This window comes from Rhinolophus sinicus, linkage group LG09 (genome assembly GCF_036562045.2).
Source record: "Rhinolophus sinicus isolate RSC01 linkage group LG09, ASM3656204v1, whole genome shotgun sequence".
Taxonomy (NCBI): Eukaryota; Metazoa; Chordata; class Mammalia; order Chiroptera; family Rhinolophidae; genus Rhinolophus; species Rhinolophus sinicus.
Window position 1 is genome coordinate 24,500,875 of NC_133758.1, and position 12,699 is coordinate 24,513,573.

Below are 12,699 nucleotides of genomic sequence, written 5' to 3' on the forward strand. Positions count from 1 at the left end.
TGAAGTTCTGTAACAAAGCTCAGCTGTCTCTCAGTTTAAATCAAATTTGAGAATTGAAGGGCTTTTTCAATTATAAGCAGCAGGTCTCCATTAAAACACAGACTTCATCATTTAAATATATGCCGCTGTTCTTATAAATAAGTTTAACAGGTCAATTGTTGACTGGTTCATTTATTTCTAATACTGGTTCTGTGATTCTGAAGTCTAATATCAAATATATCTATCAGTTCTTAAAACACTTAATTTTTTCTAAAATTTGTTACAAACTTCTTCAGCCTTCAAAACATTTTCGTACGTTTATAGTAATTAACTTAGCCCATAACTATACACAATGTTGTCTGATACTTCCTGGTAGCTTCCATGACTATGATGTACTGGTACTTGATAGATGAAGAGTTTAAAAGTTTTGGTTGAATGATGTGACATAAGTGTAGATGTATTGATAATTATTAGCATTTTTAAAGAAAACCAGGTCTGGACAGTAATTAAAGCAGTGAACATAGATTTTATTTACGCACTATTGCAATACGGGAAAGAGAACTTAATTTAGAACTGGTCTCAGTTCCAAATCCCACAGGAACAAGTGCGAGGTTATAGCTAAGGAGCAGGGTAGTAGTCAGGGGATGGGAAGTTACTAAGAGGAACAACAGTAGTAGAGAGGATTCTGGTTAAATAGACTTAATAGGGAATTTCCTGAAGGTTGGCCAGGGTAATTAGAGGTCACCTTCGGGATGGTGAAGAATGACGAATCTGATCATATTTCATGGGTGATCAGATATCTATTGTGGGGAACTCACTCTAAACTGACTTAGCAGGATTCTTGTGAAACCTGAGCAAAGCAGAGATGAATACAGAAGCTAAAAGTTGAGATCTAGTTTTATAGAAGGGTCAGAGGAGCCCGACTAAAGTTCAGTCAAGGAGAGTCTTCATTAGTATGATATCAAAATGAAGGAGAAGGTGAAGGCCATTCTCCAGCACAAAGGCATGTTCATGGATGGAAAGTACTTCAGGAAGGCTGAGAACACAGAGTAGCTCTTTGGGTAGTGGTATATGTCAAGACTGAAAAGCTATGATGAGCATATGAAAGTCCATATTTGCTAACATGACATGTTGATAACTATGGCCTTTATCCTAATAGTGACTGACATATGAATGATATTTTTTTTTAAATGATGATTCTGGTACTATTCTGAAAGTGCTAATGGAAGGGATAGCTACAGTGAAATCAGTTTTGAGTCTATTGCAATAGAGATTTTCAAGAGAAATATAAGACTCCGAACTAGAATAAACCAGAAAGAATTGAGACATATTTGAAAGATATTTAGGAGGCAAAAATAAAAATTCATCGTTGCTGGATGGAGGATATGAGAGGGGATGTGTCCAAAGATGTCTTTAAGATTTTAGCCTAAATAATTGACCATCATAAAATGGATGTTGAGGCTCTTAATCACCATCAATTGTTGCGTTCAGCATGATGAGGGTTGTGGGGAGGGAGAAGGGCGGTGCGGGATTAAGAAAAGACAGTAGCCAGAAATAGAGTGTAAGCACAGGCCAAGGGGAACAGTCTCAGGGACTGAACCCCGAATCGGGCCAACGTGTAGTTTTTATTGGTAAACTTCTAAAGAGGTAATGATTGTTAATCTCAAGATCTGTGTGTTAGTAGCCTGCTGGCCGTCTTTCCGAAAGTTCCCATTGTGTTCCAGCCTGGACTTTGCCTTCACACAGGCACATCTCCAAGGAATCCATTGAAGGGGAGGGACCAATATAATTCCATTGGGTCTTAGTTTGCTGAGACTTCCCCTTAAAGGATCTTTTCCAATATGTCTCCATTGGGCCACAGTTTGCTGAGGCACTCTCTTGTGAAATCCTGGGAAGAGTGCGGGGGGAACAAACAGTTTGGCAGCTGTAAGGCAACAATCAACTAGTAAATAGTTGCATGTCTCTTTGCTTTGAGCAGGGCAAAGTGGGAATATCCTCATTTTATTTTCAAATTGACTAAGTCTGAGCTATCTTTGAAATTTAGTTGATTGACTAGGCAAGCCCATTTGTTCATTATGAGGCTGGGTGTCTGACCTCTATGACAATAAACCAGCCAGGCACAAAGAGATAAGGGAGACTGCTATTTTAAAACTCCAGAGACACCTTTTCTAAATTATCCTTGATATCCACGTAATAAACATGTTGCTTTCAGTTTGGCTACCAGATATATTATAACTCCTAAGGATATCTGTAAGGCATCTTGATTTGCATATCTGAAACCAGCCCTAAACTATCAAATTGAGTAATAATTTCATATGGATCCTTCCTTTGTCAATGCAAAGACAGGAGGTGAAAAGTAGTAAAGTGTAAACAGAAATTCTGTTTCACTGAGTCGGATTCCGTAGCTTTGCATTTTTCAGCAGGGTTAGACTAGTGCCTTGTACAGCTTTGTTGAATTTAGCTGTCTTTCCTGCTTTGAACACTTATTGAAGCATGTGCACACTGTTAGAGGGAACAAAAGTCAAACAGTAAAGTGTTAAAAACAGATTTTTTTAGAAACTGTTGCATTGGGGGAAAAGAGAGCTCATTGTACAATTGGACTTAGTTCCAAACACAACAAAGAAAAGTGGGACTTTATAGTCAAGAAGTGGGGGTAAGCATTGGTGGATGGGAAATTATTAAGAGGAAACATCAAGAGTAGGGAAGAGTCTTGCTAAACAAACTTAAAATGATTCTTGCTGAGGATAGGCCATAGTGATCAGATGTCTACAGTTACCCCAATAAATTTAAAGTTTTAAAAATGAGTGGGGAGGAGGGTGGGGATGGGGGAGAAGGTAAAGGGAATAGAAAGCCACAAATTAGTAGCCACAATATTGCCACAGAGATATGAAAGGCAGTTTGGGGAATATAATCAATAATGTTGTAAAGATTTTGTAGGGTTTCAGATGGACACTTGTTTTATTAGGGAGACCACTTCATGGACAGTGTAGATGCCTGATCATTGCATTGTACACCTGAAGCTGAAGTTGAATAACATTGTATGTCAACTGTAATTTTATATATATATATGGTCATTGGGTATGGAGTACAGCATAGGGAATAGAGTCAGTGGAATTGTAACAGTTATATAACACGTCAAAGGGGTAGTAGATTAGGGGAGGGGGGTTACTACTTTGTGAGGGGTGTAAATGTCTAGCTATTACATTGTTTACACACTTGAAACTAATAAAAATTAAAAAGTGGGGAATGAGGAACTTGATCTGATATTGAGAGGGATCAAGATAATCAAGATTCTTGCTACAAATGGGGTATACAGGCATAGTGTCAAGGACAAGTGTCAAGGTCAAGGTCTAGTTGAGGAGATGACTCAGTGGAGCCTAACTCAAGTTTGGTCAAGGAGAGAGTGCTTGTATCAAACGAGAGAGAGAGAGAGAGAGAGAGAGAGAGAGAGAGAGAGAGAGAGAGAGCTGTTGTATACTAATTTTTTCTTTTTTGAGTTTGTTCCTGTACTTCAAAATTCCCTTGTCTCCTAATAATGGAAATTTACATGAGAAAACTTTACAAAAGAAACATTACAAATGTGTTACAAAAGTATAAATTTAGAAGAATGTGGAGAATTTAGAGGAGATACCAAAAAAGAGTAATGGAACTTAATAAAAGTTTCTTAAAAACATATATTAGGCAAAATAAAATTGACTTCAATAACTTTAAATGTGAAACGCTAACTAAGGATAAGAACTCATATAAGCATGTACATTTCTAATTAATAGAGGCCTCAGAAATTATCTTTTTATTTTAGAAATGAAGAAGTTAAGTCCCAGAGAATGTACAGGACTTTTAGTAAAAAGATCTTCCCAACCAATACCAACCTTTTAACCAGAGGAAGACAAGAAGGATCCTACAAGTAGTTTACACTCTCATTATGTCAACAGCCTTCTCATTTTCACTCCAACGCAATTTTTATTGAAATATACTTAAAATGTAGATATATTTATTCCAAAAAAGTATCTGGCATTATTTTTCACTCTAGATATATTTTGCCCTTTAGAACTTTCTCTTATTGTCATCATTTTGTGGTCCATATTGTATAATTAAATTAGTCACTCACATAAATAAGTCACTCACTAGAACCTATTAGAACACTGATGAGTCATTGGTGAATAACTTATTGATGAATCAGTGATTTTTTTTTTTTATTAAAGTGAATTTATTTTTTTTTTCAGCAATGACAATGCAGTTTATTAGTCATCAGTTCCCTGATTATCATGACCCCACTATTGGTGAGTAAAAACCTCTTTTCTCCCTTAGCCCAAATGAAGACACTCTAAATAAATGGCTTACAAATATTGCTGATGTTTTTGGAGAATAAGAAATCTATTTTACACTATGACTCAGTAAACACACACATAAATATATAATATGTAAGCTACCACAATAAAAGCTTCAAGAAACAATATTTGTCCTTACTTATTGCCATGCACTCTCATATTTTAATTCTATTTTATTTCTTCCTGATAAATGATAATTGGAATACATTAAGTTGATTCCAGGATCCATTAATGGAGATCTACTGCTTTTGAAAAACTGCTCTGGATAATATAACTAATGTGATTGTAGTATTTATTTGGTCATTTGCTCACTTTATCAGTGTTTGTATTTTGTATTACAGAATTAGGTAACCATATTAATGGTGCGTTTGGAAAGGAGTGTAGGTATAGATATAATTTTGTTCACCATTTTCATTTGGCAGATGAGGAAACTGAGACTCAAAGAGTCAAAATGTTGTTAGAGTAAAAAATCCAAAGATGTTTCATTCTTCCTATCCAATTTTCTTTCTATCACATCAAGTGCAGGAACATTGCAATTGGGAACATGTTTTCTTCCTCAATCAAAGCAGAAAAGATTTCTTTAAAACTGCTTTACTCAATTAAAGAACCACTTTAAAGAATCAGTTGAAAATTTCCAAGCACAGTCTGTCATAGTAGTGTTCATCCAGAAACACATTGGCATTAAATACACATTAAGCATTATTTCATGGTAGCAAAAAACATGTAGCTTCTGGTCCCTTCATGCCTACAAGCTTGCCTAAACTGTGAGTTCCTATTTTAGTGTATGTGCTGCCGAAACGAGCACAACTGTGAGTTCCTTTGACTAAACCTCATCTCTTACCCTTTTTATTCACTCAAGTTTGAATATCTCCTATTCTTACCCCCAGTGAGTGTGGTTTCATCTAAATATTGTAATTCAAGGTCCTAATGTGTATATAAAATGTTATACTATACATAATTATCTTTTATTCTTTCCTGCAAATCTTCCAGGACATTTGTTTGAATACTACTGCTGAAAACCATAAAATTTACTCATTTTTTAAAAGGTTTTTATTAAAATATAGCTAACATAGAATATTATATTAGTTTCTGGTGTACATCATGGTTATTCAACATTTATATACCTAAAGAAGTGATCACCATGGTAAGTCCAGCAAACATTTGACACCATACCATGCTATCAGAATATTATTAACTATATTCCCTATGCTGTGTATTACATCTCCATGACTTATTTGCTTTATACCTGGAAATTTGAACCTTTTATTCCCTTCAGCTTCCTCCTTTTAAAATTACTCAATTACAGTTGGCATTCAATATTACTTTATATTAATTTCAGATGTACAGCATAATGGTTAAACGTTTATAAAATTTAAGAAGAGATTCCCCCTGACTAGCTTAGTACCCACCTGGCAATATACATATTTATTACCATATTATTGACTATATTCCCTATGCTTTACTTTACATTCCCATGGGTATGTTGAATCAACTAGTTGACACTTCTTAATCCCTTCCCCATTTATACCCACCTCCCAATACCCTCCCATCTGGCAACCATCAAAATGTTTTCTGTATCTATGAGTTTGTTTGTTTATTTTGTTCTTTAGATTCCACATATAAGCAAAATATCATTGCATCTGTCTTTCTGTGTCTAACATACTCTACTCAGCTTAATACCCTCCAGGTCCATCCTTGCTGCTACAGATGGCAAGAACCCATTCCCTTCCATAGCTGAGTAATATTCTATTGTATATATGAACCACCTACACTTTATCCATTCATCCATCTACGAACACAAAAGCTGCCTCCACATCTTGGTCATTTTAGACAATGCTGCAGTGAACATATGGATGCACACATCCCCTTGAAGTAGTGTTTTGGGTTTCTTTGGATAAATATCCATAAATTGGATTACTGGGTCGTTCTTTGTCTGTTGTTATAGACTTACAGTAGAATGAGCTTATGTGGCAGGTATGCTATGGGGCTCAGTGATGTAGTCTCCCTGGTCCTCTGAGCCCAGTACCCCAATGTGTCCCTTGTGTGGTTTGTATGTGATCTCTTACTGTAGTTGAGCCTTGGTTGCTGTTGGCACATCAGTTGGAGGGATTGGTCCTTGGGCAGATTGGTTGTGAGGACTGGCCATGACTACAGTGGAGGAGCTGTTGTCCAGGGGATGAGCCTACAAAGTAGGATTCACTTTAGCAGGGCTCTGGTCCCTGCCCAGTCTGCCCTTTGGGTTTGTCATCCTTGGAAGTGGCAGGATGATGCTCCAGCTCAGTCTGAAGCTGGTAACTGGGTATGCCAGTCCCTGGGCCCCTGGGCCCTGGCATGAGCCACAAAGCAATTTGCAGATGGCAGCCACTGGCACTGGGCTTGAAGATGTCTCAATAGGCCAAGACATGAATTGAGGCCAGCTGCCACTAGTGCTGGGCTAGAGGATGCTGAATAAGAGGTATGAGAAACACTAAAGTGAGATGCTGCTTGCTTGAGTTTTGTGAATCTTTGAGAGATTTTAGAAACATCTGCAGCATGAGCCAAGACAGACCATTGGTATGAAAAAACCACTGGAAGTGGCTTGGGTGGGCCTACAAGTTGACTGGGGTAAGGTCTTAGGGAATCACCAGGGCAGGACAAACAAACAGAGTCAGATAGATTGATGAAGACTCAGATATAGTGGTGTCTGCTGGGTTTCGGAAGGGCTCAACAAAGAAACAATGGATTCTGCCAGCACTTCTGTCTAGGAGAAAGCTCCCCTTCCAGCCCTTAACTGCAGCCAGACAACTCAGTTCCTCCCTGTAGGTCCCTGACACCTTTCGAGCTGCTGTCTCCATGTTGGAGCCCAGAGCGAGTGACTCCATCAGTGAGGAAGTCCATGCATAGGCCCTTTAAGGGGATCACTTGGGACTCTAGCCACCTCACTCACCTACAATCCTTGCTGGTTTTCACATCTAGATGTTTTGTGAACTTCTCTCCCCAGCACTGGAACCCTAGGATGGGGAGCCTGGTGTGGGGCTGAGACCCCTAGTTCCTTGCATTGGTGGGGAATACACAGTCAAGATATCCCTCCTGATTTTTGATGGTCACCCATAGGTGTAGGACCAAACTGTTTGCATCTCTGCCCTTCCGGCTAGTCTTGAGTTGGCTTCTTCTGTATGTCCTTAGTTGTAGGACTTCAGCTAGAAGTTAGGAGATTCTCAATGATGGTTGTTCTGTAGTTTAATTGTACTTTTTGATGTGGTCGTGAGAGGAGGGAAACAGCATTTACTTACTCCACCATCTTGGCTGGAAAAATCAAATTTATTCTTTTTTAAATGTCCCATAATTCAGCAAGACCTCTTCACCAGTAGAACTGCATTAGTAAGATTTTAAATGCAGGTGATTTGTATGTTGTTAATAATAAAGTACTTCCTTGAGGAGTTGAGTTTTGTTTCTGAACAGAAAATAATCACTTTGTAAAGTTTTAGAAGTGATTAGCTGCAACCCATGTTTGATAATTCTCTAAATCCATTTTCTAAATATCTTGATCCTGGAATGTTGGTAACTTTGTATAACCCACTATGAATTACAGAAGAGGATAAATCTCTGGACGAACGCTCTGAATCTTATCTTATTGGAAAATTTGACTGTATAATATATCATTAATGAAATCACAAATTACTCTGTTCATTGTTTTCCATCATTGTTTAAGCTTTATATGCATTGGTGTTTCTAAAACCTACCTTTTGGGGGTGGCAGGTTGGCTCAGTTGGTTAGAGCACAGTGCTCATAATGCCAAGGTTGCCAGTTTGATTCCCACATGGGCCAGTGAGCTGCACCTTCCACAACTAGATTGAAAACGACTTGACTTGGAGCTGATGGGTCATGGAAAAACACCCTGTTCCCCAATATTCCCCAATTAAAAACAAAAACAAACAAACAAACAAAAAACCAACCTATCTTTAGCTTACCAGACTCTCATGTCGAACGCATTGCATAGGGCAATATGTATGAATAAATAATAAATGGCTCCTTTAAAAGGAATAAAGGAGAAAACGTAATGATGACTCCTTTAGCTATCCATATGGCACAGCCATCATTTGAAATCAAGATAACTGGACATTCTGTACTAACAGAGATCTGAAATCATACATTTATGTGGTTATAAACAAAGTAGCTTTAAAAGAAGTTTGAAAATGAAGACACAGAACACTTAATTACTTTTAATTTGATTTTCCCATCATTTCATCTCTTGGCATCTCTAGTGGGAACGTTGGTTAATGATTTTCCATACATATCTGCTCCAGAAAGGTGAAAGTCCCAAATAATTTACTTTTCACATGCTCAAGTAACATAACTATAACTCAGTCTGGCTGACTTAATGACCCTTCAAGAGGAAATTCATATTAGTACACTTTGAAAATCATACAAAATAGAAAAGAATGCACCTATCAAGTATATTTATTTCACCATTATATAGGAAATTAATATTTTTCAATCCCTCTTCAAATCTGTCAGCATACTGACTGAGGTTTTTAAATAATTTTTCTCTGAAATCTTTGAAAGATTTGTACCTTGATTCTAGAATGTTGGTAACTTTGTATAACCCACTATGAATTACAGAAGAGGATAAATCTAGGTTCCCTCTAGAAATGTTAGAGATGTCATCTGCTACCAATGTTCTTCCCAATGTTGCTTTCCTGTACTGCAACAATTTCAAAGTCAGTAACCAATGGGTGCAGTTTTTGAAAATCCACACAACATATCTATGAAAGGGATATTGAAAAGTTTTTATTCTATTCTTCCATGTGAGAAAACTTCACTCAAAAATGAACTTCCTTAGGTTCCAAATATTAATTAATTCAAGTTTTAATTTAATCTTTAAAATGGAGTATCTCTAAGCATTAGACATTATGTGAAGTACGTTTGATTATTCTATAGTAAAAGAATTATGGGAATAATAAGAAAAAAACATTTGACCAAAGGCCTGACATCCAAACTTTCATAGTAGTAGACATACATACCATTTTTAATTAACAATAAATTATTAGAGGTAAGCATTGTATGCAATCCAATTGGCAAAAAGTATTTAAATACCTAATATGTGCAAAGGAATCTGTTTATCCTCTAAAAATAAAAGATTAAAATAGCACAGTTCAAGCCTTCAAGGGATTTTTCAATTCAGGAGGCAGAATTAAGAAAAATACGCAAATATTTATAATATCTTTGAAGTCAGTTATTACTGTAAGAAAGAAGCAAAATGCTAAGAAGTTTTGAAAAAATGCAGGGGCGGTTCCGTCATCCTCTCTGAAGTTGTATTGACTGTGATTTAGGATTACAGCTTCCTAAATCAAGAAACTCCTGCCATTCTTTCTAGAATTCAAGATCATTTGAGAAAACTTTTCAGAGAAGTCTGGACTTATTCAAGATTTTTGAGAAAGTGACCTAGGACAGTTTGTTTTGCTATGCCCTTTACATTTTACTGTAACTTGCTTGAAGTTAAAAATCTTATTGTATATAACTCTAATTTTATATGAATTAGATATCAAGTTGTTGATATTTTTTCTGCATTAGAATCTGGTGCCACTTTCCCCGAAACAAACAATATAAATATCAGGTTTTCATTTGTGGACTGTATGTTTAGTCCAAATTATTGCTCATTTATACCTTCATATGTTAAGAATTGTTTCTGTTTATGCTCACTGATAATCAAATAAATGCAAACATGTAAGCATAGAAAACCAGGTCAATGCACTTGAAAAATTAATACAGATGGAAAAAAAATACCTTGCTCTGAATAAGACATTTGATACTGGGTAGAAAATTCTGAACCATATAGAATTTGTTTTCCTTCTCAGTTACAGAGCATTATAATTTGATTAAGTCATATATATAATTGGTGATTATCTCTCACTGATATATATATATATATATATATATATGCCTATTATGTGCTAGGTATCATACTAACCATGGGATATATGGACATAAAAACATAATCTGTGCATTCAACGCCTTCCAGTTGGGTGGGAAAATTAAATCAGCAAACAATAAAACAGCACAAGGTGCTAAAGAAAATGTAGGTATAATGCCCTTGACCTGAAGGGGCATGAAATACATGTAGAGCTGTGCTCCCTGCACTGAGTTTTGAAAAACGCATAGGAGATAGAGAAGTGAAGAGAAAGAAAAAGCAGATATTTACAAAAGAACAAAAAATATAGGCACCCAAGCAAGACAACACAACATGTGACTGAGATGGGGCATTTGGCAAAACCAAAGTCCTAAGGATAAAATAAATGACATAATGCACAGGGTGGCAAGAAAGAGGTAAAGATTTGTTAGGGACGAGACCTTTGAAAATCATGTAGAGCTGGCTAAGGGTTTAGATATGAATAGTCCTGCATGCTTCTCTACTATAAAAATAAGTATTACTGACGGCCTACTTAAGTTTCACATTTAGATAGCTCCAAGACAGACAAAAGTAAGCATGCTCCAACTTTAAGAACTGATTATCCCTAGCATTTCCTTCAGGATTTTTCCTTCATGGTAAAGCCCTCATTTTACCTTCATGGTAAAGCCCTCATCTAGCAGGATCTCATGCCAGACACCCAAGAGAAATCCTTGATACCTGTTTCTCTCCTACATCAAGTCATTTGCCAAACTCTGTTGTTTCTACCTACTGAAAATATCTTGAACCTCTGCCCATCTCTCCATAGTCTGCTGCCTTCTGGTTCTAAGCCACTCACATTTCCAGTTTGGACTAGCTCTTCCAACTCGTTTTTACATGGAATCCAACAATAGCTTTATAAACACAAATTTGGACTGCTGAACAGTTCCCAATCTTGTCAATTATGTTTAGGACGAAGGATAAAATTCTCAGAATAGACTGAAGACTCACATGGTCTTGCTACTGTTGCTTACACTCTTGCTACCCTCCATCTTCTTTTTGGGCTTCAACTATATCCACCTTCTTTTAGATTCACAAACTAGCCAAGCCCCCTTCTGCCTGAAAACATTGAAGCACATGTTTTAACCATGAATGCTCTTTACTTCTGCACCTTCTATCTTTGCCTGATTAACTCATCCTTTGGTAAAGTTTCAGCTTAAATATTGCTCCCTCAAGAAAGCCCCCTTTGACTATTCAAAATAAAATAAGTCCTTCTTTCATGCATTCTGTCAGAACCTTGAATATTTATTTAATATCATTTATCCTTATGTAATTAAATATTGTTTTGTTAATTATCTGTTTAATTCAAGTGTCATGAGTGTAAGAACCCACAATATATTATTCACTAGTGTTTCCCCAGAACTTACCAGAATTCCAGGCCTATAGTAGCTCTCAATAAATATTTGTTGAATAAAAAAAATGGATGAACAAATATATTTCTAGGAAAACATGAATCATTTTTAGATTTTGGTACAGTTAATTTTAGAGTCCTAAGGAGCAATTAAACTAATAATTTATCAAAGGTGGGCCAGTGGTCTTTACTGGAAATTCCCTACGTATGTTAATGGCTATTTCTTCACCTGAAATGGTTACCAGAAGAAAATTTCTTCAAAAAATTAAAAGCACTATGCTAATGTAAATTAATATTTCTTCTGTTTTCTCTTCTTATTTCTTCTCCTTTTCTGCTTCTGCCTCTCCATTCAATATTTATTCATTAGAAAATATTTGTTGGGCAACTACAATGATCCAGGCATTGTATGAGGAGCAGGAATCAATGGTGCACAAAAATAGCAGAAATGAGTTCCTCATAGATCTTCCCTGCCTAATTTTATTTCATCTTCTCTAAGAGATTATTGTATCTCTTTCTCTGGAGCCCGATTGTCCTTTTTTCTCATTGGCTTCAGATGTCTTGAAGTCATTATATAAGAACAGCACACAATTTGATTAGAGTAAACTGGCCTTAAGAACCTATTCAATTGTTTCCTTGGGTTGTTTTTCTTGCTTGAAAAAAAAAGGAGCTTTAACAATCCAAGAATCAGTTATCACTTTATTAATCTACCTGCTCATACATTTATTCAGTATGCACAGTGCCCCCAAATTCATAAGACCAACAAGTTTCCAGCTGTACTTACATATCCTATTTTCAAGAAACACATACTCTTGTAATTGACTCAGCTGTGAATGCTTTTCCTCTTCTAGTGTTTTAGGCCTCCAATTTCACTTAGCGACCATGAATACTGCATAATACACTCATCTGAGAGATTTATATTCTTCCTGAGCAATTGGTAAGAACTGTAACAAGCTCTACAGGAAAATAATAAAATGTCATCTGTAGAGTTAAGTCTTCCTGAATGATTTCAGAAACTTGAAAAGCAAGGACCTCACGTAAGTGCCAAAGTATATTAACAGTATGGAGAATTTGTCCGTGGATAGTACAATGTCCAATGACTGTTATTTTACCACAAT

General features: G+C 36.4%; 1 protein-coding gene across 3 annotated transcripts in view; it reads left to right on the top strand.

The window, feature by feature from the left end:
* The window catches only part of RIT2 (Ras like without CAAX 2), a 303,120-nt gene that overhangs the window by 68,205 nt on the left and 222,216 nt on the right, over window positions 1-12,699 (top strand). For 2 of the 3 annotated variants that reach the window (XM_019739662.2, XM_074340046.1), the window contains exon 2: window positions 4,203-4,259. The exons of the other annotated variant lie outside the window; for it this stretch is intronic. In XM_019739662.2, coding sequence (XP_019595221.1) covers window positions 4,203-4,259 — 57 coding nt within the window. The remainder of the gene's footprint in view (window positions 1-4,202; window positions 4,260-12,699) is intronic. 3 annotated transcript variants of the gene reach the window in all.